Here is a 26921-nt window from a genome sequence, read left to right as displayed (position 1 = left end):
TGTGCTTTGGCTATTGGTGTACCATAGGACTGAATGGCGGACTTTGACTGCTTCAGTTCATCACGTTTTCGTAAAAAAATTCCACTGGTTTGTCCTTAAGTGCCGTGTGTTTGGTTGTAAGATGTCGTTTGAGATGCGATGGTTTCATGGATTCATTGCTCAGAACGTCGCCACATACCACACATTGCGGCCTGGGCTCTTCCTCTCTCCCGGTCCAAATGAATCCATGTTTAATGTAGTTTTCGTCATATCTCCTCACTGGTTTCTTGCTGTTGCTAGCAGATGTTCTGGGGCTGGCTTCACCGGCGCTAAAGTAGCCATTGTTAGAACCAGCGCCTGCACTCGGTTCACACACGCCCTCTTCAGTTATCGCTCTCTCCTGATCCACACTTCCCTTCGCAGATTTAAGCCACGACAGTAGTTTCGTCGTACTCTTCATTATTAACCACCTCCACCTCTTCCCATCACAGCCTGTAGGCTACCAACGGTGGATAACCGTCGATATCAGCGGGAACGCTACTTACAGCTACCCAGAAGCACTTGCAAACTTTTTAAAAGTATTAACTTAATTTGTATCTCCTTTCGTTTTCTTGTCATCGGTTGATAGAATATTTTCATCTATTCTAATATGTTGGATAGTATTTCACGTTTTAAATTTATTTTATTTTATTCATATTTAATCAAATGATTCTTTTGCATACCACTAGAGGGAGCCCGCATACCACACTTTGAGAATCACTGGTCTAGCGAATGCTTCTGTTCCCTCTTGCTTTAAACATGCAGTAGTATGTCCCATTATTGAAAAAGCCTAACCTTGATGCAACCGCAAAAAAAAAAAAAAAATTCCAGCCTTTTTCTAAGCTGCCATTTTTATCAAAAGTCATGAAAAAGACTGTCTATGCTCAACTACTGTCCTTTTTAGAAAATAATAACATTATGGAAAAATGTCAGTCCGGTTTCAGGACACGCCACAGTCAGATCTGGAAACATGTTTTCATCCTCTGCTCCCATCACGTCTGGTATGCCCCAAGGCTCCATCTTGGGACCCATCCTGTTTGCCCTTTATATGCTCCCTTTAGGGTCCATCTTCCATAAATATAATATCTCCTACTATTGTAATGCAGATGATACTCAGCTTTACCTCCTATTAGAGTATAATTCAATTCAATTTTATTTATAAATCCCAATATCACAAATCACAATTTGCCTCACAGGGCTTTACAGCATACGACATCCCTCTGTCCTTATGACCCTCGCCGCGGATAAGGAAAAACTCCCCCAAAAAAAAACCTTTTAACGGGGAAAAAAAACGGTAGAAACCTCAGGAAGAGCAACTGAGGAGGGATCCCTCTTCCAGGACGGACAGACGTGCAATAGATGTCGTACAGAACAGATCAGCATAATAAATTAACAGTAATCCGTATGACACAATGAGACAGAGAGAGAGACAGAGAGAGAGATGCAGGTAATAACAGTAGCTTACAACAACATTATTGAAAGTAATAATATTATAGTTATAGTTCTGGCTACTGTGGTACAATATGTTGAAAGTATGTATTAATATCTGGCAGTATACATGTGTGACAATAGTCATATGTGTATAATAACAGTAGAAGTATGACTAATGACTAATGATGGCAGCAGCAGCAGCAGGAGGCATCTGGCAGGACCACGGCAGCAGCACAACCACACACGTCACGCTGTCCAGGCACCGCTGCGATATGAGTTAATCTGAGAGACAGTGGAGCACAAAGGCTCCGGAGAAGAAGCCGAGTTAGTGACATCCAGAATGGCCGAGTTAGCAAGATGCAGTAATAGAATACGAGAGAGAGAGAGAGAGAGAGAAGGAGAGAAGGTGCCCTGTGTATTATAGGGGGGTCCTCCGGCAGACTAGGCCTAAGTCAGCCTAACTAGGGGCTGGTACAGGGCAAGCCTGAGCCAGGAAAAAGAAAAAGGAAAAACTCCCCAAAAAAACCCCTTTAACGGGGAAAAAAAACGGTAGAAACCTCAGGAAGAGCAACTGAGGAGGGATCCCTCTTCCAGGACGGACAGACATGCAATAGATGTTGTAAATGACACTGTTAGGTCCCTATTGACTGCCTCCAAGATGTGAAATCTTAGATGGCAAAAAAACTCTCCAACTAAATGATAATGCAACAGAAGTGGTATTATTTGGCCCCCGCAACTCCATCCAGGGTATAGCAAACCACCTGGGGCCCTTGGCACCCAAACTTCATGCCCAGGCCAGAAATCTTGGTATCATCTTTGATACAGCTTTAAATTCGACAAACAAATTAACTCTGTAGTGAAAGGTTGCTGTTTCCAACTTAGAAATATTGCCAAACTGAAACCAATCATCTCATTTCATGATGTGAGGATAGTCATGAGTGCCTTAATTTCCTCTCATCTGGATTATTGTAATGCTCTGTATGTGGGTTGATACAGAATGCCGCTGCTCGACTTCTAAGTAGTACACGGAAAACAGACCATATTACACCTGTACTGGCTTCCTTGCACTGGTTGCCAGTCAAGTATCGGTCTGAGTTTAAGGTCTTACTCTGTTTTTAAACATGGCCTAGCACCCAAATAAGCTCCTCTGCCCCCTTTCAACACTAGATCTCTCAGATCCTCAGACCAGTTGCTTCTCACAGTCCCGCGATCCAGGTTAAGGGTGAAGGGCGATCATGCATTCACAGAAGATGCCCCAAAGCTTTGGAACAGCTTACCCTTTTCAAATAAGTGCTCCCCCTCTGTAGACACATTTAAATCTAGGCTGAAGACCCACATGTTTTCTAAGGCATTTGATTGTCCTTAAGGTTTCTGTTTTTTCTATCATTATTTTTATTTTTAAATCTTACTCTTCTGTGCTTTGTTTTCTTTATTTCTTTTCTTTTTTTACTCATTTATTTTTTTTATTTAATTTTGTATGTTAACATGTATGCTAATAGCAGGCTTCTAATTGGATTGCACGGTGTATCAGGTGATTTGTAGGAGGCCTCTATACTGTGTCTTTGGTTACAAGACTAAGATTTTTGTGTGTTTCACCCATGGACCTCTCTCTCGTGGGATCTGTTGGGTCTTCTCTGAGGTTTTGGCATATGTCTTTGGGTTTATGATGACTCTGGGCCTTTCTCAAGAACAGTACTGTTTTCCAGGCTCTAACACCTCGTGTATTAAGGCACATTTTAGTGTGGGGACAAAAGTTGCCCTCTATTTCTTGTTTGTTTTAGGCATGCTGATTACCATTTTAGGGAACTCTGTTGTCATTGTGTCTATAAGTCATTTCAAGGAGTTGCATAATCCTACCAATGTCCTTATTGTATCTCTTGCTCTGGTTGATCTACTAGTGGGTGTTATTGTGATGCCCTTCAGCACCATCCGGACCATTCACGGCTGCTGGTTCTATGGTGATGATTTCTGTCTGCTGCACTCCAGTTTTGATATGTTTCTTACCACTCTGTCTATCTTACACCTAATTTGCATTGCTGTAGACAGAAAACAAGCAATATGCAATCCTCTGCATTATTCTAGGAATATCACCATGCCAGTTGCCTGGGTTATGGTATGTGCTTGCTGGGCACTGGCTGCTGTTTACTCTTTTGGACTCCTGTACTCAAAGGCCAACATTGCAGGGTTAGAAGATTATTTGGCATCACTAAACTGTCTTGGCAGTTGTAACCTTCTCTTTAACCATCTTTGGGGAGTTTTAGACAGTGTAATCAGCTTCTTCTTTCCCTGCACTGTGATGGTTTGTCTGTACACTAAAGTATTCATTGTGGCAAAAGGGCATGTAAGAAAAATTGGAGATATGAGCAATTGTTCAAAGAGGAGAGAGCAAGAGCAAGACAGAGCAAGAGGAGGGCTGATAAAACAGTCTGAGCACAAGGCTGCAAAGACTCTGGGTATTGTAGTCGGTGCATTCATCTTTTGTTGGATGCCCTTTTTTATAAATTCTGCAATTGATGCCTACACTGCCTTCAGTACACCTATTGCCATCTTTGAAACATTTGTATGGTTGGGATACTTTAATTCAACTTTAAACCCAATTATTTATGCCTTCTTTTATCCCAGCTTCAAAAGATGTTTCTATTGTATTGTCACTCTAAAAATATTTGCATCAAATTCCTCAACCATGACTTTATCTGTTAAATGACACAGCTTCACTCAAAAACTGCACTGTTTAACATTTTTCAAATAAGATATTATTTTAACAAGTTCTTGGGCATGCACTTGCATGAGGAATAAAAGGTCTTTGTTTTGCTGTTGTTATCAACAATCGCAAAATGCAAATTTTGCTTTTGCTCTGATTGTGCTTTATATTACAATACTACTGGTATATTATGTCCAACATTATATATTATTTTACAGTGACCCTTATTCAAGTTTATCTCTGTGTGTGATTGCTTATAGACATTATTTTTCATGTCAGAGTTTCTGCTTAACTCTAATGACGTATAATCAATACCTAATTATATTAAAGCAATGTCCCTTGATCAATTTAACTTTAAACAATGGATACATAATTATTGATGCTTTTAGATCATATGTAAAATTGTATTCAAATATTGTGCATTACTGCATCATATGTTTTAACATATCTAAAGTATAAGTGTTTTGTCCCAGTACTATACAGACAGAAAATAAAATAGTCTGCTGACAAAACCTGTACTTTTTTCTGTATGGTTAACCATAACATTGTGTCTCATTAATTCATGGATTGAAGATAGCTTTTCGTGTGGTTATGGTGATTAGGGGTCTAAGCAGTGGCACTGTTGTTTCAGTTCTTCTTCTTTTTCTTCTTTTCTTTTGCTTTTCTCACTAAAAGTGAGTAAGTAATTGTAAGCCCAAAAGTCAACAAAGGTTGCAGGAAGGCTTGACCAGACACTGAAGCTGCAGGGCGCAACTGACCTGACGTGCTGACGTATTGCTGTAAGCGAGTTGTGTCATTTCCGGTGTTTCTGTGACAGCGTCTCTGTACTGCTCTGGTGAATTCTGCTAGCCTGCTTTCTCACTTCAGTTGCTTTAACGTCTACTTCAAGTCTTAACCCACAGTGGTTCTGTTTAAGCACTTATAGCTCTCCTCCTTTCTACGACTTTCTCGCTAATCTCTTAGCTGTTGTTTGCACGTTACTAGCCTTGGTAGCTACATTAGCTTTACAGTTAGCGATGGCTTCTCCCTCTGCTCTTTCTTGCTCGGTGTGCCAAATGTTCAGTTATGCCTCTGCCTCCTTTAGCGACAGTGGTAATTGTAATAAGTGTAGCTTATTTGCTGCGTTGGAGGTGAGGCTTAGTGAATTAGAAGCGCGGCTCCGCACCATGGAAAACCATTCAGTAGCTGCGGTAGTTAGCCAGCCCCCTGTAGCCGGTGCGGAGCCACATAGCATAGCCTTAGCCTCTGCTAACTGTCCTCCGGCAATTCCCGTTCAGCCGGGAGGCTGGGTAACTGTTCGTGAGAGGCGCAGCTCCAAGCCGAAGCCCACGGCTCACCACCAGCCTGTTCACGTTTCCAACCGCTTTTCCCCACTCAGCGACACATCCGCTCAGGATAAAACTCTGGTTATTGGCAGCTCTATTCTGAGGAACGTGAAGTTAGCAATACCAGCGGCCATAGTCAAATGTATCCCTGGGGCCAGAGCGGGCGACATTGAGTCAAATTTAAAACTGCTGGCTAAAGCTAAACGTAGATTCAGTAAGATTGTTATTCACGTCGGCGGCAATGACACCCGATTACGCCAATCGGAGGTCACTAAAATTAATATTGCCTCGGTGTGTGAATATGCAAAAACGATGTCGGACTCCGTAGTTTTCTCTGGACCCCTCCCAAATCTGACCAGTGATGACATGTTTAGCTGCATGTCATCATTTAATCACTGGCTGTCCAGGTGGTGTCCAGCAAACGATGTGGGTTTCGTTAATAATTGGCAAACTTTCCGGGGAAAACCTGGTCTTATTAGGAGAGATGGCATTCATCCCACTTTGGATGGAGCTGCTCTCATTTCTAGGAACCTGGCAAACTTTATTAGTAAATCAAAACCCTGACAACCCAGAGTTGAGACCAGGACTCGGAGACGCAGTCCTATACGCCTCTCTGAGCTTCTAGTTCAGTTACCCAGCCATAGTTTTCATAGTTTTATACAAACGGTGTCTGTCCCCCGACCACCTAAATTATTTAAATCTAAAATTAAACAAAGAGGAGTTGTGCATAACAACCTCATAAAAATTAAAACCTCTTCTGTGACAGAAAGACAAAACAGGAGAATTAAATGCGGACTGTTAAATATCAGGTCTCTATCGTCTAAAGCAGTGTTAGTAAACGAATTAATATCAGATAATCATATTGATTTACTCAGTCTCACAGAAACCTGGCTGTGTCAAGATGAATATGTCAGTCTCAATGAGTCCACTCCTCCCAGTCATAATAATACCCACATTCCTCGAGGCAGCGGCCAAGGAGGGGGAGTTGCAGCCATTTTTAACTCTAGTCTGTTAATCAGCCCTAAACCTAAACTAGATTATAATTCATTTGAAAGCCTCGTTCTTAGTCTTTTACATCCGACCTGGAAAACCTCGCAGCCACTTTTATTTGTTATAGTGTACCGTGCTCCTGGCCCGTATTCTGAATTTGTATCTGAATTCTCAGAGTTTTTATCCAGTTTAGTTCTTAAATCAGATAAAGTTATTATTGTCGGCGATTTTAACATTCATGTCGACGTTGATAATGACTCCCTGGCTACCGCGTTTATCTCATTATTAGACTCCATTGGCTTCAGTCAGGGTGTACATGAACCCACTCACTGTTTTAACCATACCCTCGATCTAGTTCTGACGTATGGAATTGAAAGTGATAACCTAAAAGTCTTTCCACAGAATCCCTCGCTATCGGATCATTATCTGATTACTTTTGATTTCTTTTTACTCGATTACACGCCACTCAGCAACAGTTACTATACTAGATGTTTATCAGATAGTGCTGTCGCAAAATTTAAGGAAAAGATTACTCCGTCGTTAAATTCAATACCAAGTCCCTCAGTAACAGAGGTTTCCTGTACCGACTTTGATCATTTTGTCGATAGCGCCGTAGGCTTGCTGCGAACAACACTTGACTCTGTAGCTCCTCTTAAAAAGAAGTTAAAAAAGCAAAGAAAGTTCGCTCCTTGGTATAACTCTCAAACCCGTAAGTTAAAACAAATATCGCGAAAATTTGAAAGGAATTGGCGATTGACCAAACTGGAAGAATCTCGTTTAATCTGGACAGACAGTCTCAAAACTTATAAGAGGGGCCTCCGCAATGCCAGAGCAAACTATTACTCAACATTAATAGAAGAAAACAAGAACAACCCCAGGTTTCTTTTCTGCACTGTAGCCAGGCTGACTGAGAGTCAAAGCTCTATTGAGCCTTGTATTCCTTTAGCCCTTAGCAGTAATGATTTTATGAGCTTTTTTAATGACAAAATTCTAACTATTAGAGGCAAAATTCATGACCTCCTGTCCTCAGATAGTACCTATCTAACCTCAAACACAGCTGTAAGACCTAATATATATTTAGATTGCTTCTCCCCGATTTCTCTTCAAGAATTGACAGCAGTGATTTCTTCATCTAAATCATCAACGTGTCTCTTAGACCCCATCCCAACTAGGCTATTTAAGGAGGTCTTTCCTTTAGTTAACACTCATATATTAGATATGATCAATATATCCTTATTAACAGGCTATGTACCACAGTCTTTTAAGGTAGCTGTAATTAAACCTCTACTAAAAAAGCCCACCCTGGATCCAGAGGTGTTAGCCAACTATAGACCAATATCTAATCTTCCCTTTATGTCAAAGATCCTTGAGAAAGTAGTCGCAGACCAGCTGTGTGATTTTCTCCATGATAATAATTTATTTGAGGAATTTCAGTCAGGATTTAGAGTGCATCATAGCACTGAGACAGCACTAGTTAAAATTACAAATGACCTTCTGATTGCTTCAGACAAAGGACTTGTCTCTGTACTTGTTTTATTAGATCTTAGTGCGGCGTTTGACACAATTGACCATCAAATTCTACTGCAGAGACTGGATCACTTAATTGGCCTAAAAGGTTCTGCACTAAGCTGGTTTAAATCTTATTTATCTGATCGTTTTCAGTGTGTTGACGTTCATAATGAATCATCCTTACGTACCAAAGTTTGTTTTGGAGTTCCGCAAGGTTCTGTGCTCGGACCAGTCCTATTTACTCTATATATGCTTCCTTTAGGTAACATCATTAGAAATCACTCTATGAATTTCCATTGTTATGCGGATGATACTCAGTTGTATTTATTGATGAAGCCAGAAGAAAGTAATCAATTAACTAAACTCCATAACTGCCTTAAAGACATAAAAACGTGGATGAGCACCAATTTCCTGATGTTAAATTCAGACAAAACTGAAGTTATTGTTCTTGGCCCCAAACAACTCAGAGACTCTTTATCTGATGACATAGTTTCTCTAGATGGCATTGCTCTGGCCTCTAGCACTACCGTAAGAAACCTTGGAGTAATATTTGATCAAGATTTGTCTTTTAATTCTCATTTAAAACAAACCTCACGGACTGCATTTTTTCATCTGCGTAATATCGCAAAAATTAGGCCTATCCTGACCCGAAAAGATGCAGAAAAATTGGTCCACGCTTTTGTTACCTCTAGGCTGGATTACTGTAACTCTCTATTATCAGGTAGCTCTAGTAAGTCCTTAAAAACTCAGAATTCAGAATGCAGCAGCACGTGTACTAACAGGAACTAAGAAACGAGATCATATTTCTCCTGTTTTAGCTTCGCTGCACTGGCTCCCTGTAAAATCCAGAATTGAATTTAAAATCCTACTGTTAACTTATAAAGCTCTAAATGGTCAAGCTCCGTCATATCTTAGTGAGCTCATAGTGCCATATTATCCCACCAGAACATTGCGCTCTGAGAATGCAGGGTTACTCGTGGTCCCTAAAGTCTCCAAAAGTAGATCAGGAGCTAGAGCCTTCAGCTATCAGGCTCCTCTCCTGTGGAATCATCTTCCTGTTACGGTCCGGGAGGCAGACACCGTCTCCACATTTAAGACTAGACTTAAGACTTTCCTCTTTGATAAAGCTTATTAGTTAGGCTTATAAGCCTATAAGCTAGTTAGGGCTGGCTCAGGCTTGCCCTGTACCAGCCCCTAGTTAGGCTGACTTAGGCCTAGTCTGCCGGAGGACCCCCCTATAATACACCGGGCACCTTCTCTCCTTCTCTCTCTCTCTCTCGTATTCTATTACTGCATCTTGCTAACTCGGCCATTCTGGATGTCACTAACTCGGCTTCTTCTCCGGAGCCTTTGTGCTCCACTGTCTCTCAGATTAACTCATATCGCAGCGGTGCCTGGACAGCGTGACGTGTGTGGTTGTGCTGCTGCCGTGGTCCTGCCAGATGCCTCCTGCTGCTGCTGCTGCCATCATTAGTCATTAGTCATACTTCTACTGTTATTATACACATATGACTATTGTCACACATGTATACTGCCAGATATTAATACATACTTTCAACATATTGTACCACAGTAGCCAGAACTATAACTATAATATTATTACTTTCAATAATGTTGTTGTAAGCTACTGTTATTACCTGCATCTCTCTCTCTGTCTCTCTCTCTGTCTCATTGTGTCATACGGATTACTGTTAATTTATTATGCTGATCTGTTCTGTTCATCTATTGCACGTCTGTCCGTCCTGGAAGAGGGATCCCTCCTCAGTTGCTCTTCCTGAGGTTTCTACCGGTTTTTTTCCCCGTTAAAGGGTTTTTTTTGGGGGGAGTTTTTCCTTATCCGCTGCGAGGGTCATAAGGACAGAGGGATGTCGTATGCTGTAAAGCCCTGTGAGGCAAATTGTGATTTGTGATATTGGGCTTTATAAATAAAATTGATTGATTGAATTGATTGATTGAGGTGGGCTGTGAATTCCACCCACTACCCAGGCACATTAAAGGGATGGTGCACCCAAAAATGAAAATTCATTATCTACTCACACTCATGCTGAGTGAGGCTCTGGTGAAGTTTTAGAGTCCTCACATCACTTGCGGAGATCCCAGGGGGAAGTGGGTAGTGGGTAACGGCGCCCCAGATTAAAACGTTCAAGAACACATAATTGAAACCACAAAATATCTCCATACTGCTCGTCCGTAGTGATCCAAATGTCCAGAAGCCCCGACATAAAAAGTTGTTTGTAAAAACGTCATTTGAACTCTGTTTTTAGCCTCATTGTAGCCTGTAACTCTAACTGCCTCTCTGTACACTGTGCTCACGTGTGCACTTGCGCGAAACCGTGAGACATGGGCACTGCCTTCATGTGTGTTCACGTGCTTTCGCTGGTCTCACGGTAAGTGCGCACACTTGAGAGAAGATGGATGGTGGTGGACAGACCAAATACAGTCAATCCCTGCATAAGATTACCCTGCTCATGGACAAAGTCCCATCAGAAGAGATGCTTACAGATATTAACACAGCCCCTCTCGCTATCACTACTACTACCATCAGGCAAACCAGTGAGCTCAAAAATGCCACAGCAGCAATCCTGGAGATACTTGGGTGTAAGATTAAGAGCACAACATGCAGAGCGCGCCCCATGGAGAAGACTGGAAGCCAAGATCAAGAAAGCTCAGAGGGGCTAACGATCTAACAGAGGTGGATAAGGCAGTCATGAAGGACAGGTCCTGGATGAATTAGACGTACAAGAAGATGTCAGTAAGTTAGGCTCTAGAGACTGCCACACACAGACTCATAGCTGTGGCTACTAGGCTGAAGAGGTACAGTAGAGAAGCAGAGGCCAAGAAAAGAAATGGTCTGTTGTTCAAAAATCAATCTAGGGTTTACTCCTCGCTGCAAGGGAACAACAACACAAGGACAAACCCACCCAGACCTGAGACTGAGCAATACTAGAAGGACATCAGAGAGAAAGAGACATCAAACAACACTGATGCCAAGTGGCTGGTGGCCTAAGAGCAGGCCACAGCAACCTCTCAAAACAAGAACCAGTCACCATCACCAAGGCAGACATCCAACAATGAGTATCAATCATGAAGAGCTGGACAGCACCAGGTTTGACATGATCCATCATACTGGCTGAAGAAGCTAACAGTGCTCCATTATCATCTGGAAGCACAAATGAGTGAGCTGCAAGCAGCTGGCATTCACCCAGATTGGCTAACACAAGGCAGGACAATACTTATCATGAAAGATCCCCACAAGGGTCTAACACCTTTGAACTACTGGCCGATAACATGCCTCTCCACAACATGGAAACTTCTCTCAGGCATCTCAGCAGCTAAGCTGAGTAGGCACGAGTCAATACACGAGCAAAGTTCAGAAGGGCATAGGAAACAACACCAAAGCTTCAAAGAACCAGCCACTGGTTGACAGAGCAGTCACCCAACAGTCCAAGACTAGGCAGACCAACCTGAGCACTGCCTGGATTAAATACATGAAAGTCTACAACTCAATACCCCACACATAGAGTGCCTGGCACTATACAAGACTAACAGCACACTGGTAACATTCATCAAGAGCTCAATGTGGCTGTGGAAAACAGCACTGGAAGCCAACCCCAAGGCCATTGCACAAGTCACCATAAAGTGTTGCATATACCAAGGTGATGCGCTGTCCCCGCTGTATTTCTGCAGAGGCCTAAATCCCCTAAATCAGATCATCTCAAAGAGTGATTATTAATACAGATTCAATTAAATTGAATTGAAAAAGCGGCGCAGTCATCAGCCATCTCCTGTACATGAATACCAGGAGTGAACATGATGTCAATTCACTGATCCAGGGTAAGGCAGGTGCTAAGAAGCCAGCTAAATAGAAGGTATAAGACCTAAGCCATCAACATGTACGCTCTACCAGTCATCAGATACCCAGCTGGACAAGTGAGCTGGCCACAGGGGGAGATGGATGCCGCTGATGTCAAGACCTAAAACCTCCTCACAATGCAAGGAGGGTTCCACCCAAAGTCCAGCACCATGAGATTCTACGAGCAGTGAGAAGAGGGAGGGTGAGGATTAGTTAGTATCCGAGCCACAATTCAGGATTAAACACGGAGCATCCAAGGATAAATCAGGAAGATGGCCCCCCATAATGACGTGCTCAAAAGAGCCTCAGACAGCAGAAGACAGAGGGTGATGAGGAGGAAGAGACAGACAGAGGAAGTGGCTGACATCAAGAAATCCTACCAGTTGCTAGAAAAGGGTTGGGATGTAAGATGCACGCTGGGCCAGCATACACTGAGTGGCACAACCAAGGACCTTGGACAGTGTACAAAAACATCTGTGCCAAGTATGGACTAGAAGTCTCCAAGTCTCGATGGGTCACACCACCAACACTGGTTGAGAACAACAAGGCTAAGATCCTGTGGGATCCCAAGTTCCAGACTGACAAGCTGCTGCTAGCTAACCAACCAGACATAGCGGTGGTTGACAAGGAGCAGAAGAGGGCAGCTGTGGTAAATGTAGCAATCCCAGCTGACAGTAACAGGGAGAAAGAGCATGAAAAGACTGAGAAGTACCAGGGGCTGAAGGAACAACTGGAACAGATGTTTAAGGTGTTAGGAACATAAAGTCAGGGTACACACGGAGGCATCAATTATGTTGGGAACAACAATATTAGGCCTCACCAAGGGGACACCATTAAAGTTGTAAACTGGCTATCGGAAATAATTAATAATTATTAATAATAATTAATAATTATGTTGAATAATGTGACTTAATTAACATTAAATCACCTCGTGGGGCACCATTCCCGTAAAGGGCAAATGATAGCCAGTTAAAGATATCAGTCTCATAAAATACACTAAACTATTAATTTGGAGTTTTGATTAATAATTAAATTAATGACAATAACCAAAATTAACAGTAAAGCCTGAAGGATTTCGGAGTGCTTGATGCAGCAGAGGTTGACTATTCATTCACTCTTGTGCAACATTAAACAGACAGCAGGTATGATTCCAAAGAATTATATTTTATATTCACAAAGTAACCAAAGCAAAACCAAAAAACACAAATTCTAACTAACTATACAAACTTGGTGCGTATATGTGTGTGTGTGTGTGTGTGTGTGTGTGTGTGTGTATGTGTGTGTGAGAGAGAGAGAGAGAGAGAGAGAGAGAGAGAGAGAGAGAGAGAGAGAGGCGGGTGTGGTGATCAAAGAGCCGTTTGGCCTACAAAACAAAATGGCTGACAACAGAGAACTACAAGATGGCTGAATCAAAGCTGGCTTCAGATTGGGGGAGGTGTTGTCTGACCATGTGGTCAGGACAAAGACAAAGGAAAAGAAGCAGGAACTTTGAGATGCCTATTTGGGTGTAGCTCTGTTGAAAGCCTTTTTGTTGATGAGTCTATGTGAATGTGTTATGTGTTGCAGACGGTCTGGATTAGTGCAGAGATTGTTTAGTTGTGTGCAAGAATCTGTTTCTGAACAGTATTAGCAAACTAAACACTTAGCTTTGGCGAAGCCAACTAATGAATGACCTAACTGCAAACAATCACGACAAATACTCAATAAACAGCATTAAATCACATACAAGTTAAACAGTCTTGCTTAGCCTGTAAAGCTGTGATAAAGCTATGCCCAGTTGTTACGTTACCGATCCTTGTGTGGATGGAAGAAAGAGTCACTTGGTGGTGTGCTGCTTTGTTAGCTGGCAGAAGAATGCTGGAAAGAGCTGTGGTTCCAGATGCAGTCTTTGGTGTGTCCTTTGTTCCAAAAGTGGAACTCTGAGGAAGCTGGTCGCTCGAGGTCTTTACAGAGTTAGATGCTGGGTGTTAACTCACTTGGTTCTCCTTGTTGCTAGAAAGCTAGTTGCAAATCTTGTGCTTGCACCTCTAACTTTCTGGTTCAGGTTAGAGAGTCTGTGATCAGTTGCCCTCCCTTTAGTGGTTTGGGGCAATGGAGCATGGTCTGGGCATCTGGGCTGGTCCAGGCCCAACCGGGAAGAGGTGTGGGTGGCTTGGCAAATCCCGAGTAAGAAAAAGATTGTCTGAAGGGAGCAGACCTTCTACAGATGCCTATGACATCACAGTCACATGTCACTGTAAAAGTCCTGTCCAATCATATTTTGAGACTTGTGTCTCACTGAGGTGTGAGATGACCTCCTGTAGAGATGAGTGTCAAATAGCTGTCTTTGTTTGAAGACCAAAGAGCATGCAGAGAGGAAAAGCCTTCACATGTCCAGTTTAGATTTTAACAAATGACATATCATCTGTGGTCCTGTGAATCCCAACAAAGGTGAGGTCCAAAGTGGTCCTAGTGATAACAAGAGCATTAGGGGCTTTGAGTCCCAGACTGGGAGAGTGGCTCCAGCAAATTCCAGGTACAACATCTGAGGACTCTTTCCCAAAGACTGCAGTCCTAGGAACAGCTAAGATAGGCCTACTGCACAGAACCTTACACTCCCAGGCCACTGGTAAAGGACCCAACCTTGAGGACAACACACACCACCCCCACCAGGTCGGGTTGCGAGGGAGATATATATGGGTTACACAGAGAGTGTTTTACGTCAGACTCTTGAGAAAATTTTGGGTACCTCCTTAAACACTGAGGAGTTTTTACTCATGAACCACCGTCATATCCAGGTAACATCACTGCCTGGTACAGAAAGGATACTAAACAAAACTGCAAGACCCTGTAAAGAGTGGCGCATTCAGCTGAACATACAATAGGTGGTGCACTACCCTGCCTAAATGATATTTTCACAAGGTGCTGCCTAGACCTCTCTCTAGATCACCTAGAGAAAGAACTTTTCTCCTGGCTGAGGTCAGGAAGAAGGTACTGGTTACACCAGGCCAGCACTGAGAAGCTCAGGAAGAGCTGCTACCCGCAGGTGCCTCAGATCCTAAATGAGAACACTGCCTAAGTCTACCACACTCTGCAACTGGTGATCTGACTTCATGCAGATAGAACACACACAGTCTGGATTGGTGACCACATGTCCGTCACTCTACTGCTGCACACCAGAGCCCCACTAGGGCTCTGTGCTAAGCCCCCTTCTGTTTGCACTGTACACCCAAGACTGCAATACCCAACAAGGAGAGAACTCTGTTGTGAAGTTTTTGGAATACATAACCATCATTGGCTGATTACAAATGACTTCATATTGCAGGAAAATTAACCAACTTGCAGAGTTTAGAGATCTTAGAGAACAACCTACTGCATAGCGTCAGCAAAACCAATGAGATAATTGTAAACTTTAGAGGAAAGAAGGCATGGCACACAACCATATCGGCATCAATGGAACTGAGGTGGAACAAGTGATCAGTTTTAGGTTCCTTGAGATCAACATGGCAGAGATACTGGCATGGTCATCTCACATCTCCTCTGCAGTGGCTCAGGAGGTAAACTGTTGCATTCACTACTCAGAAAATCAGCGGTGTGGTGGAAATGTGAGTCGTGAAGAAATTAACAAATAAAGAGTGAAACAATCAAGTTGTATTTTGTGTTATTTGATGAGTGGGTAATATAGGAGCATAACACAGTCGGTCTGTTTAAGCTAAAAGGACAGAGCTCATACACTGAATAGTGCAAGCTGAGTGTGACAAAGAAGATACAGTCACATATTTGTGGATAAAACAGAGGGATGGGAGGGCAAGGCATGATGAGCTGATAAGTGTCATGAAAACAGCAGCAAAGCCAGTTTCTCACACACAAATGAAATTTACCAAGGGCACAAGTTAATTTCAGGACTGTTTCTGTTTCATTTCGGGTTTGCTTCACAAGTTAATTTCGGGTTTGTTTCTGTTTCATTCTCGGTTCCTCCAGTCCACACCCTTGAGCAAGATAGTGAACCCCAAATTGCTCCCAATGGTTGTGCCATTGGTGTTTAAGTGTGTGTGAATGTTTAACTGAGTCCTGCTCCATTGCATTAAATGGGGCCATTGAGAAAGTCTAATGTAAGGCACCCAGGATGCCTCCTGGGTGCCTTACATTAGACTTTCTCTGGGCACATCCAACTGGCAGGAGACCCTGGGCCAGACTCACAACACACTGGAAGGATATGTGTAATCTGACCTGGGACTGCCTCGGTAATTAAGATTTAGTTCTTTTTTTACTTCCTGCTTACCTTTTTGAGCGTTCTTATGCTGTTTGATCTGTGTATGATTTAACCATCCATCCATCCATCCATCCATCAATCGCTCCAATCTGAACAAATTATGAATGTTTCTTATTGTGTCCCAACATCTGTGCAGTGCACTTTACCTATCCAGCACCTGATACGTGTACTTTTGATATATATACACTTACACAGTAATTTGCTACCTTTTAAAAAAATACAATGCTAGTAAATATACTTCTTTATTTCTCAACAATAAATGATTTTGTTCTCAAAACTATGAATTGTTATTTAGGCATATTGTCCACATTGCAAATATTACAATATCTTATGAATTAATTTTGGATGTTAGCATATATGCTAATAGCAAGCTTTTAATTGGATCGCACAGTGTATCAGGTGATTTGTAGGAGGCCTCTACAATGTGTCTCTGGTTACAAGATAGATATTTCCGTGTGTTTCTCCCATGGACCTCTCTCTGGTGGGTTCTGTTGGGTGGTATCTGAGGTTTTGGCGTATGACTTTAGGTTTATGATGACTTTTGGCCTTTCGCAAGAACAGTACTGTTTTCCAGGCTCTAACACCTCGTGTATTAAGGCACATTTCAGTGTGGGGACCAAAGTTGCCCTCTATTTGTTGTTTGTTTTAGGCATGCTGATTACCATTTTAGGGAACTCTGTTGTCATTGTGTCTATAAGTCATTTCAAGGAGTTGCATAATCCTACCAATGTCCTTATTGTATCTCTTGCTCTGGTTGATCTACTAGTGGGTGTTATTGTGATGCCCTTCAGCACCATCCGGACCATTCAAGGCTGCTGGTTTTATAGTGATGACTTCTGTCTGCTGCACACCAGTTTTGATGTGTTTTTTACCACTGTGTCTATCTTACACCTAATTTGCATTGCTGTAGACAGACAGCAAGCAATATGCAATCCTCTGCATTATTCTAGGAATATCACCATGCCAGTTGCCTGGGTTATGGTATTTGCCAGCTGGGCACTGGCTGCTGTTTACTCTTTTGGACTCCTGTACTCAAAGGCCAACAGTGCAGGGTTAGAGGATTATATGGCATCACTAAACTGTCTTGGCAGTTGTAACCCTGTCTATAACCATCTTTGGGGAGTTTTAGACAGTGTAATCAGCTTTTTCTTTCCCTGCACTGTGATGGTTTGTCTGTACACTAAAGTATTCATCGTGGCTAAAGAGCAAGTAAAAAAGATCAACAATATGAGCAATTGTTCAAATGACGGAGTAAGAGAAGGGTTGATAAAACAGTCTGAGCACAAGGCTGCAAAGACTCTGGGTATTGTGGTTGGTGCATTCATCTTTTGTTGGATGCCCTTTTTTATCATTTCTGCAGTTGATCCCCACACTGGCTTCAGTACACCTATTGTCATTTTTGAAACATTTTTTTGGTTGGGTTACTTTAATTCAACTTTAAACCCAATTATTTATGCCTTCTTTTATCCCCGCTTCAAAAGATGTTTCTATTGTATTGTCACTCTAAAAATATTTGCATCAAATTCCTCAACCATGACTTTATCTGTTAAATGACACAGCTTCACTCAAAAACTGCACTGTTTAACATTTTAAAATATAATATTATTTTAAACAAGTTCTTATCCACACACTTGCATGAGCAATAAAAGGTCTTTGTTTTGCTCTTTTTTTTTTCAAAAATCACTGTCGTGCAACTGTTATCAGACAAAAATCTTTGTATTACAATACATCATGTGTTATTTTACTGTGACCCTTATTCATGTTTGTCTCTGTGTGTGATTGCTAACACACACATTATTTTTCATGTCAAAATTTTCACCTACCTGTAATAACTTGCATAATCAATACCTTATTATTTTAAATCATGGCCCCTTGATCAATTTAACTTTTAACAATGCATACATAGTTTTTAATGCTTTTTAGTTGTATGTAAAATTGTATTCAAATATTGTGCATTACTGCATCATGTGTTTAACACACCTAAAATCTAAGTGTTTTGTCCCAGTACTATACAAACAGAAAATAAAATAATCAGCCGACACAACCTGTACTTTTTGTGTCCAGATAATTTAATGATTCAAGATAGCTTTTCATGTGGTTATGAACACTGAATACTGGTCCAAGCAGTGGCAATTGGTTTTGGAGCCTGTTTCTGTTTGTTCTCATTCTTCCTCTTCTTCGTCTTAGTTTTTGCTCACTAAAAGTGTTTGTGCAGCAAAGATCGTAAGTCCAAACATAAACAAAATTTGCAAGCGTGCTACAAATTCCACCCACTACTCAGGCACACAAATTGACACTGACCTCAGGTTGGAGCTGTAACAATTAAGTTAATGTTTTTTTTACAATTATCCTGAAAACAGCTTGACCTAAGGCCTTTGCATGCCACGCCTGTATTTTCGTATTTTTTAAATCCTTCATCTGATACAAATTGTTTTGCACAGAAACCTTGCACACTGGGTCTGATGCAAATTATTGTTACAATTGTTTGGAAAATTTGCACCATTGCACCTCTCCACTGGAGGTACCTCCCTGGCTGTTTCCATCCTCTGGCCTGTCCTGCATTTGCCACTGCAGCTACCTGAAGGTCTTGAGCTGTCCTCCCTCTGTGTGGGATGCAGTGTATTTACTCTTTGTAGTTTTATTATCATTATTTTTCTTTAACAGTCACCAGAATGTAGTAAACAACGTCTCTAAAACTCTTTTTCTTTTTTTGTCTGTTGGAAGACCCCAAACCCCTCATTATGGTCTTAAAATTATCTGTAGCTTTTTGGTCTGAAGGTTGGCGAGTATGATAAGCAGCAACATTCAAATGTCCTGCATCTACAATCTTGAATTTTTAGTCATTCTTCAGTGTAAAAACACATTACACATGTTTGGTTACTGTAACAAAATTGTTTTTGTGAAGTTTTAAAAATCCTGAATCCAAAGACTTTAAATATATATATATATATATATATATATATATATATATATATATATATTTTTTTTTTTTTTTTTTTTTTTTTTTGTTTTATTTCAAGTATTGTAAAAGTCACATAAAGAAGTTATGATTAAACATTTAAGGCAAAGGAAGGCTGGAAGGGCTGGAAGTACCACATGCATAATGCATGATAGTCCATGTAAAATCTAACGTGCCCATTCTCAGTTCTACATGCACTGATGCATGTAGGAAATGACAGAAAATATGTTGTGCAGGGCTGCCAACTCTCACACATTGACTGTAATGACACACCCCCAACAAATTAAGAACTGATAAATTTGTGGGGGTTTTTTTTATTTTTTTTTAAGAAGGCACCGACAACACACAGTTTGACAAGACAGAGCAGCAAAGCTCAACAGCAACCGTGTAAAGACTGCAGTCAAGCAGCTACTGCTTGAATTTTGATGCGAGTCTATTTATGCTGTTAAGGTACAGTTTGACCAGTCAAATATATACTTAATTCAGTTCCATCAAACACATAGAATCATAATTTGTAGTACTCATAATCACCAATAAATATTACTAACTGTATTATGGTGGTCCTGCCAGTCATACTTCTGCCATTATTATACACATATGATTATTATTGTCACATACACTATCATATATATCGTATCGTATATACTTACAAAAAATTACTGTCAATATATATACAGTACAGGCCAAAAGTTTGGACACACCTTCTCATTCAATGCGTTTTCTTTATTTTCATGACTATTTACATTGTAGATTCTCACTGAAGGCATCAAAACTATGAATGAACACATGTGGAGTTATGAACTTCACAAAAAAAGGTGAAATAACTGAAAACATGTTTTATATTCTAGTTTTTTCAAAATAGCCACCCTTTGCTCTGATTACTGCTTTGCACACTCTTGGCATTCTCTCGATGAGCTTCAAGAGGTAGTCACCTGAAATGGTTTTCCAACAGTCTTGAAGGAGTTCCCAGAGGTGTTTAGCACTTGTTGGCCCCTTTGCCTTCACTCTGCGGTCCAGCTCACCCCAAACCATCTGGATTGGGTTCAGGTCCGGTGACTGTGGAGGCCAGGTCATCTGCCGCAGCACTCCATCACTCTCCTTCTTGGTCAAATAGCCCTTACACAGCCTGGAGGTGTGTTTGGGGTCATTGTCCTGTTGAAAAATAAATGATCGTCCAACTAAACGCAAACCGGATGGGATGGCATGTCGCTGCAGGATGCTGTGGTAGCCATGCTGCTTCAGTGTGCCTTCAATTTTGAATAAATCCCCAACAGTGTCACCAGCAAAACACCCCCACACCATCACACCTCCTCCTCCATGCTTCACAGTGGGAACCAGGCATGTGGAATCCATCCGTTCACCTTTTCTGCGTCTCACAAAGACACGGCGGTTGGAACCAAAGATCTCAAATTTGGACTCATCAGACCAAAGCACAGATTTCCACTGGTCTAATGTCCATTCCTTGTGTTTCTTGGCCCAAACAAATCTCTTCTGCTTGTTGCCTCTCCTTAGCAGTGGTTTCCTAGCAGCTATTTGACCATGAAGGCCTGATTGGCGCAGTCTCCTCTTAACAGTTGTTCTAGAGATGGGTCTGCTGCTAGAACTCTGTGTGGCATTCATCTGGTCTCTGATCTGAGCTGCTGTTAACTTGCCATTTCTGAGGCTGGTGACTCGGATGAACTTATCCTCAGAAGCAGAGGTGACTCTTGGTCTTCCTTTCCTGGGTCGGTCCTCATGTGTGCCAGTTTCGTTGTAGCGCTTGATAGTTTTTGCGACTCCACTTGGGGACACATTTAAAGTTTTTGCAATTTTCCGGACTGACTGACCTTCATTTCTTAAAGTAATGATGGCCACTCGTTTTTCTTTAGTTAGCTGATTGGTTCTTGCCATAATATGAATTTTAACAGTTGTCCAATAGGGCTGTCGGCTGTGTATTAACCTGACTTCTGCACAACACAACTGATGGTCCCAACCCCATTGATAAAGCAAGAAATTCCACTAATTAACCCTGATAAGGCACACCTGTGAAGTGGAAACCATTTCAGGTGACTACCTCTTGAAGCTCATCGAGACAATGCCAAGAGTGTGCAGAGCAGTAATCAGAGCAAAGGGTGGCTATTTTGAAGAAACTAGAATATAAAACATGTTTTCAGTTATTTCACCTTTTTTGTTAAGTACATAACTCCACATGTGTTCATTCATAGTTTTGATGCCTTCAGTGAGAATCTACAATGTAAATAGTCATGAAAATAAAGAAAACGCATTGAATGAGAAGGTGTGTCCAAACTTTTGGCCTGTACTGTATATATATATAGGCCTAGTGCTGCACGATTAATGTAATCGCAATAGCGATGTCAGGCTGTTCGATTACATAACCGCATAAAAGGCTGCGATTTGCGATGTAATGTAAATAAATGTTAACATGTGTGCCTGTGAACATGACTACCTCTCCTGTAGTGTGTGGAGTTTGTTGACATCACGCCCACAAGCTACATAGATATATATACGTAGATGCCGCATTCAACGGTGCTCCTCATTGGAGCGATGCGTCAACGTGGCCGCCATCTTGCCCAGGTGGAGCCGCGCTGCCTAATGCATGTATGTCTATTGAGGCAGGAGACTATTTATGATTAAAATCATCATTACTCGCTGAATTCTCAACCGATTTTCATGCGGTTTAGTTTGTTACAATCTTCAGACATGTAGTTATGATACAGGATACTTGGTTAAATAAAAAATGCAGCTTTTCATACCAAAATATTTGATCTTATGTAGATAAAGTAACAGTAATAGTTCTACAACACATTTAAACTAAACTTTCCCCATGTAATAAATATTCTTTTTTCTTACTAGATGTACAATGCCCACCATGATGTCATTTAATTATTAATTTTGATTATAAATGTTTATTCACATTTTAAGTCACACAATGTGCAAAAAATAGTGTATCAGCAGGGTTGTGCCGAGCTGCAGTGTAGTTACACATTCTAATTAACAAATGTTGGTTTTGTACAAGTGAAAATAAATGACTTAGAGCTGCATGTTTACACAAAATTTTGCTTTAATCTCATATGTATAACACCACAGTGCTCATGGGAGCCTGGACACAGAACTGTTTACATTATTAGGTCATATTTACAAAAAATATATACAGTGTACAGTAGTATAATTTTTAGGAGTCCTTGCAGAGATGCTCGGGAAAACTGAATACAGAGGGAGTCACTCCGTCCCTTAAATGGACAGTCTACCCAGTCCTGTCGAAGTCCTCAGGTCTTAAGTGACAGCTGCAGATGACTGAGGAGTCACTTGGGACAAAGTCCTTTCTCCTCACTGCTGCTACCCATGCCCGTCTTTTATCTGTGTTTTTTGGGAAACTACACACAAAATAAGTGTGTCGGGAAAACACAGTTCCACATAATTTGTAGTTATAATTCAGGCCACAAGTTAACTAACGTTATACTGCGTTATGTCACGTTGGTGCCATGAAACAGATAGTTGACAATTTGGAATAACACATACACCGACAAAGCATCATAATTTCGTAAGTAATATTATATAGACGGGTTTCTTGTGTACAAACAATACTAGGTGCGTGCGCATCCAGGGGGCAAAAGACTACTTTGGAGTGAATTGATATCACTGTAGATGCTGTATTGTTTGTAAGTTCTCGCTGACTCAACTGTAATAAAATGTAATTTCATATAAAAATCTCTTCGTATTTAATTGCATCACAAATCAGAAAAACACTTGCTGAAATGTCCATGAATTTCACTGAACTTACCAGGTTGTGATGGTTGTTTTGGATGTCTACAGTATCAGGAGCATGGTGGTAACGTCAGTGAACGCTAACAAAGTCAAAGTAAAAATGTTTACGGCCTGCCAACATTTAGAAGAAAAAAAACCCGCCAATGTCACTGTAAAAATACGTTACACTACACGTCTGATAGCTCGTTAGCTAGTTCTGGAACAGAGATGGCTCAGACCAATTATATCAACAGCCTAAGCAGCTCAGACTGAACCGACTACCTCAACAAATTGGTCCTCAGTAATGGTGAGAAATTACCAGACCCATATAATATTCCCAGTGAGGAATGGATTTCAGATATGTCCAAATGGCCAGCTATCATACGGCCCGACATATACAGTTATCTGATAGAGAAGCCCAGTGTGTACACAAAGGACAATTTGCGTGCATATAAATCTTTAGACGCATATAATTAATAATTACTGTATGTACTTTGTGGTCATGTGCAAAATTTAAAGTTTTATGACACGGGTTCAGGGTTTTGCGCTTTGAGGGCAGGTGTCCTGCCCAGCCAGAGACAGGGACTAAAAACAAAACCTTATGATGCCTGGGTGTACTTGCACAGGAATCTTGGGTACATCCTAAACGCTAACTGCACATGCATGGCTGGGTAAGTCTCACACAGCAGATATTGTGAGCTCATGATTTCACTTACTTCTGCTAATAGATCTATCCATCGCACCAGTCTCGCTTCTTGTTGCAGTCATGCTGCAGCCATCATGTGCCAAGATGCACTGTCAGGGCGCAGACGCACCGAGGAGGTTGCCTGCATGTCCCAACCAAATCATTGGAAGGACATGTCCCGAAAAAGGTTGAGCCACAAAAGCTGAAAAACACCAACTTCAGCCGACCAAAGCAACGCCTGACAGAGTTGCCTCAAGTCCATCACACACCAACATCTCAAATTATACCAGGTAGCCTACATGAGAGTGAAATGGTGCGTAACACGCTGATAGTCTGTGAACTATTACGCACAACCCTCCGCAGTGGACTGAAGCTTCAGCAGAGTGACATGTAGGCTATTATTAGGTATTATTATATTATTTATTAGTATTATTTACCTAATAATACACATATAATTGTACAAATTTTTCTGCAGAGCTAAATTAAATATAATATTTACGTATCAAGCATTTTAATAAAATCGTAAGTGTTATTTTAAAATTACGCCCTCTCATGTGATAATCCTTACATCTATACATTTCCTCCTTCACACAGCAATTACAATGGAAGATCTCCAGGCTCTCAAAAACATATGTCCAGACGTTGCTTTGTTTACATCAATCAACACAGCTGCAGAGTCAGACACAGACACAGCATCAGAATCTGGATCAGAACTACCTGAGCCCCTGACAGCTATGTATGACCCATCAGCTAGGGACCTGTTGTCAGCCGACCTTCAGGAGAAGTGCAAAACCAGCTATGGAAAAATGAGAGGGCAATGCACAATTAACAGACTGGAACATCTACAGGATGTGACTAAAGAGCAGGCTAAGTGCACAACATGGGAACTCCACAGAGTGGGGCGTGTAACAGGCAGTACCTTTCACAGGGTTGTTTAGTGCAAAGACACCTCAGTTGAAAGTGTTGTGAAACAGATCATGCAATATGCAGCCACAGATCTCACTGTTCCAGCTGTCATGTGAGGAAGGCAAATGGAAGATACTGCACCTAAACATTATGAAACAGAAATGAAGAAAATACACATGGCCTTTAATGTAAAAGCAGTGGGTCTAACAGTGAGAGCAGATGAGCCATACCTGGCTGCTTCTCCTGATGGGATATTCTCCTGTGACTGCTGTGGAACAGGCCTGTTAGAGATAAAGCGTCCATACAAGTACAGGGATGGACTAGAGGGGTCAGAGTCTGATGCATCCTTTTGCCTTGATGGAAACTATGATTTGCGACCCACCCACCCATATTACTCACAGATTCAATTACAAATGTATGTTTGTCAAATGGCCATTTGTGATTTCATGGTGTGGACGAAGTCAAGCAGCATCATTTGCCGGCTACGGAGAGATGAGCCCTTTCTACAAGAAACTCTTCCCAAGGCTGAATCATTTTTCATGGACCACCTCCTCCCAGAACTTGTCTGCCGCTGCAAAGACACTGACCTGGCTGAAGAGATCAAATGTCTGTACTGCAAAAAGCCAAGCTTTGGCAAAATGATCAAGTGCACAGACTGCTGCCAACACTTTCACTATGCATGTGTGAACATTACCAGATACTCCAAAAAAATGGAAATGTGGATGCAAATAGATACATCCAACGATGATGAATACTGGATGCTGGACAACAGCACGTGAGGAAAAACTGATGTAATGAGCAAAGATGAATAGGTACACCTGACAAAATCTAACTGACTTCATTACTGTTAACACAACAAGAAACAACACATCTGACTCTTCAAGTGTTCATTTATTTTTTTTCTTAATGTACATTTACATAAAATCACAAACAGCACTGATATATATTGTTCATCCCCAGAAAGAAGTGCAGTTTGAGTTCCGCAGACAATGATAATACTCAAAATTTACAAGCAAGAAAAAAAAATCATTTCCAGGTATAAATGTTAGAGGAGTTCATATAGTATTAATTATTTACACTTGTCATTGTTGAAAACACTTTTGGTTACAGATGTACATTTCATTTTGATTCCATTATGTTGCCTTCAATATATTGCATTTAAAACATTGTCACTGCATGTTAATATTTAGCGTGTCAGCTTTAAAAGCAGTTTTTCCTAAATGGTCCCTTAGCCTTGGTCCTAAAATGGCCATTATCATAAATAAAATAGCTCTCACCTATGGCCCGCCTAGGCCTGACCTCCGCGGCCCCCCGGCCTGACCTCCGCAGCCTGGACGGATGCTCAAGTGTGGCTGAGAGGAGCGGAGAGGACCACGGAGGTCAGGCTGGGCGGGCCAACACTGTGTATCCCAGAACAGGTGCTCAAGTGTGTGTGAGGGGAGCGGAGAGGACCGTGGAGGTCAAATAGTGAAATTTAAGGATGCCTTCATCTTCGATATGTTGTTAATGTGATTTTATGGGCAATTTATCAGTCGAGGTCTCCTCCTCTGCAAAGCAAACTGACCCGGTGGCTACAGGTAATAGCGCAGTTTTGGAACCACTGTTTTTCCAAGATGAAGGACTGATCGTTGAGCTGCTGTTAACAATTAACAGAGTTAACGGATCCCGTTATTTAACCGTTTCAACACTAAATGAAGCAGAGTGATGGACCCAAAGCCTTCAATCTGGCTAAAATACAGCTGAAATGCTAACAAAAAAAAATACAGTGGTGAAGTTGGGATTTGTTTCTTGAAGTTATGTGCTCATCGTCTTTTCTGTCTCTTGCAGGCTGCCAGGAGAAGCGGACTGGCCAACAGATAATTTAGTTTGTGGAAATTTGAAAATAAATTTTGTTAAATTGACCTTTGGCTCTTCATTGTACACACTTACATATGAAATAGGATATGGTAACAGTAAAGCTAGTTTTGAATGTTAGCATTGATTTCTCACATTGAATGGTGAAATATTTGTAGTTTGAAAGGTCTGACCTAAATGAATAAAGGTCGTAGTTAACAAAGCATATGAATATTAATGAAGGAGCGCCCACTGAGCGCAGCTTCTTTTATTGATCGTTTGAACGTCGCGTGGTGGTCATTTTCGATTAAAGGCCGACATCTCAGCGACGTCTTGGCAATGAGCAAACGCTCTCCCTGCTACGTCTTAACGATATAAACTTATAAATTGGGCCAACATCGGCCAGGTGTGCTATCTGGGGTGAGGGCTGATATAGAGTATAACATCACTGGGACAGGTAACAGTAAAATCACTCCGCTCACAGGTGTTATAAATATAAATACAACCGTTAATTAACCAACTGTCACACTCGCAACAGTGAAGCAAACTGACACTTTAGCGTCACACCAAGAAGATATTTTCCCCAAAATTACATTTGAATTAAATTATGAGTGGTCATCAGGAGAGGACGAGGGAAAGGAAAGCCAGGACTCTTCTGTGCAGACCTCTAGGTGTGTTTGAATCCGGCCGTGCCAACATCCAGGTTTGCCAACGT

The 26921-nt window shown here is 41.4% G+C and overlaps 2 protein-coding genes across 2 annotated transcripts; both read left to right on the top strand.

The window, feature by feature from the left end:
- Window positions 1–2560: 2560 nt before the first annotated feature.
- LOC117259850 (trace amine-associated receptor 13c-like) lies at window positions 2561–4153 on the top strand. The gene has a single exon (XM_033631630.2). The coding sequence runs from the start codon at window positions 3113–3115 to the stop codon at window positions 4151–4153; it is 1041 nt and encodes a 346-aa protein (XP_033487521.2). The 5' UTR covers window positions 2561–3112.
- A 12460-nt stretch (window positions 4154–16613) lies between these two features.
- LOC117259849 (trace amine-associated receptor 13c-like) lies at window positions 16614–17633 on the top strand. Its single transcript, XM_033631629.2, has one exon. The coding sequence runs from the start codon at window positions 16614–16616 to the stop codon at window positions 17631–17633; it is 1020 nt and encodes a 339-aa protein (XP_033487520.2).
- Window positions 17634–26921: the final 9288 nt, after the last annotated feature.

This window comes from Epinephelus lanceolatus, chromosome 4, assembly GCF_041903045.1.
Source record: "Epinephelus lanceolatus isolate andai-2023 chromosome 4, ASM4190304v1, whole genome shotgun sequence".
NCBI lineage: Eukaryota > Metazoa > Chordata > Actinopteri > Perciformes > Serranidae > Epinephelus > Epinephelus lanceolatus.
Note: the sequence above shows the minus strand (reverse complement) of the source record. Positions and strands in the feature narration are given on the sequence as shown.

Bases quoted from the DNA above. Each gene is read 5' to 3' on its own strand.
- LOC117259850 (XM_033631630.2), top strand. From the start codon at position 3,113: ATGATGACTCTGGGCCTTTCTCAAGAACAGTACTGTTTTCCAGGCTCT.
- LOC117259849 (XM_033631629.2), top strand. From the start codon at position 16,614: ATGACTTTTGGCCTTTCGCAAGAACAGTACTGTTTTCCAGGCTCTAAC.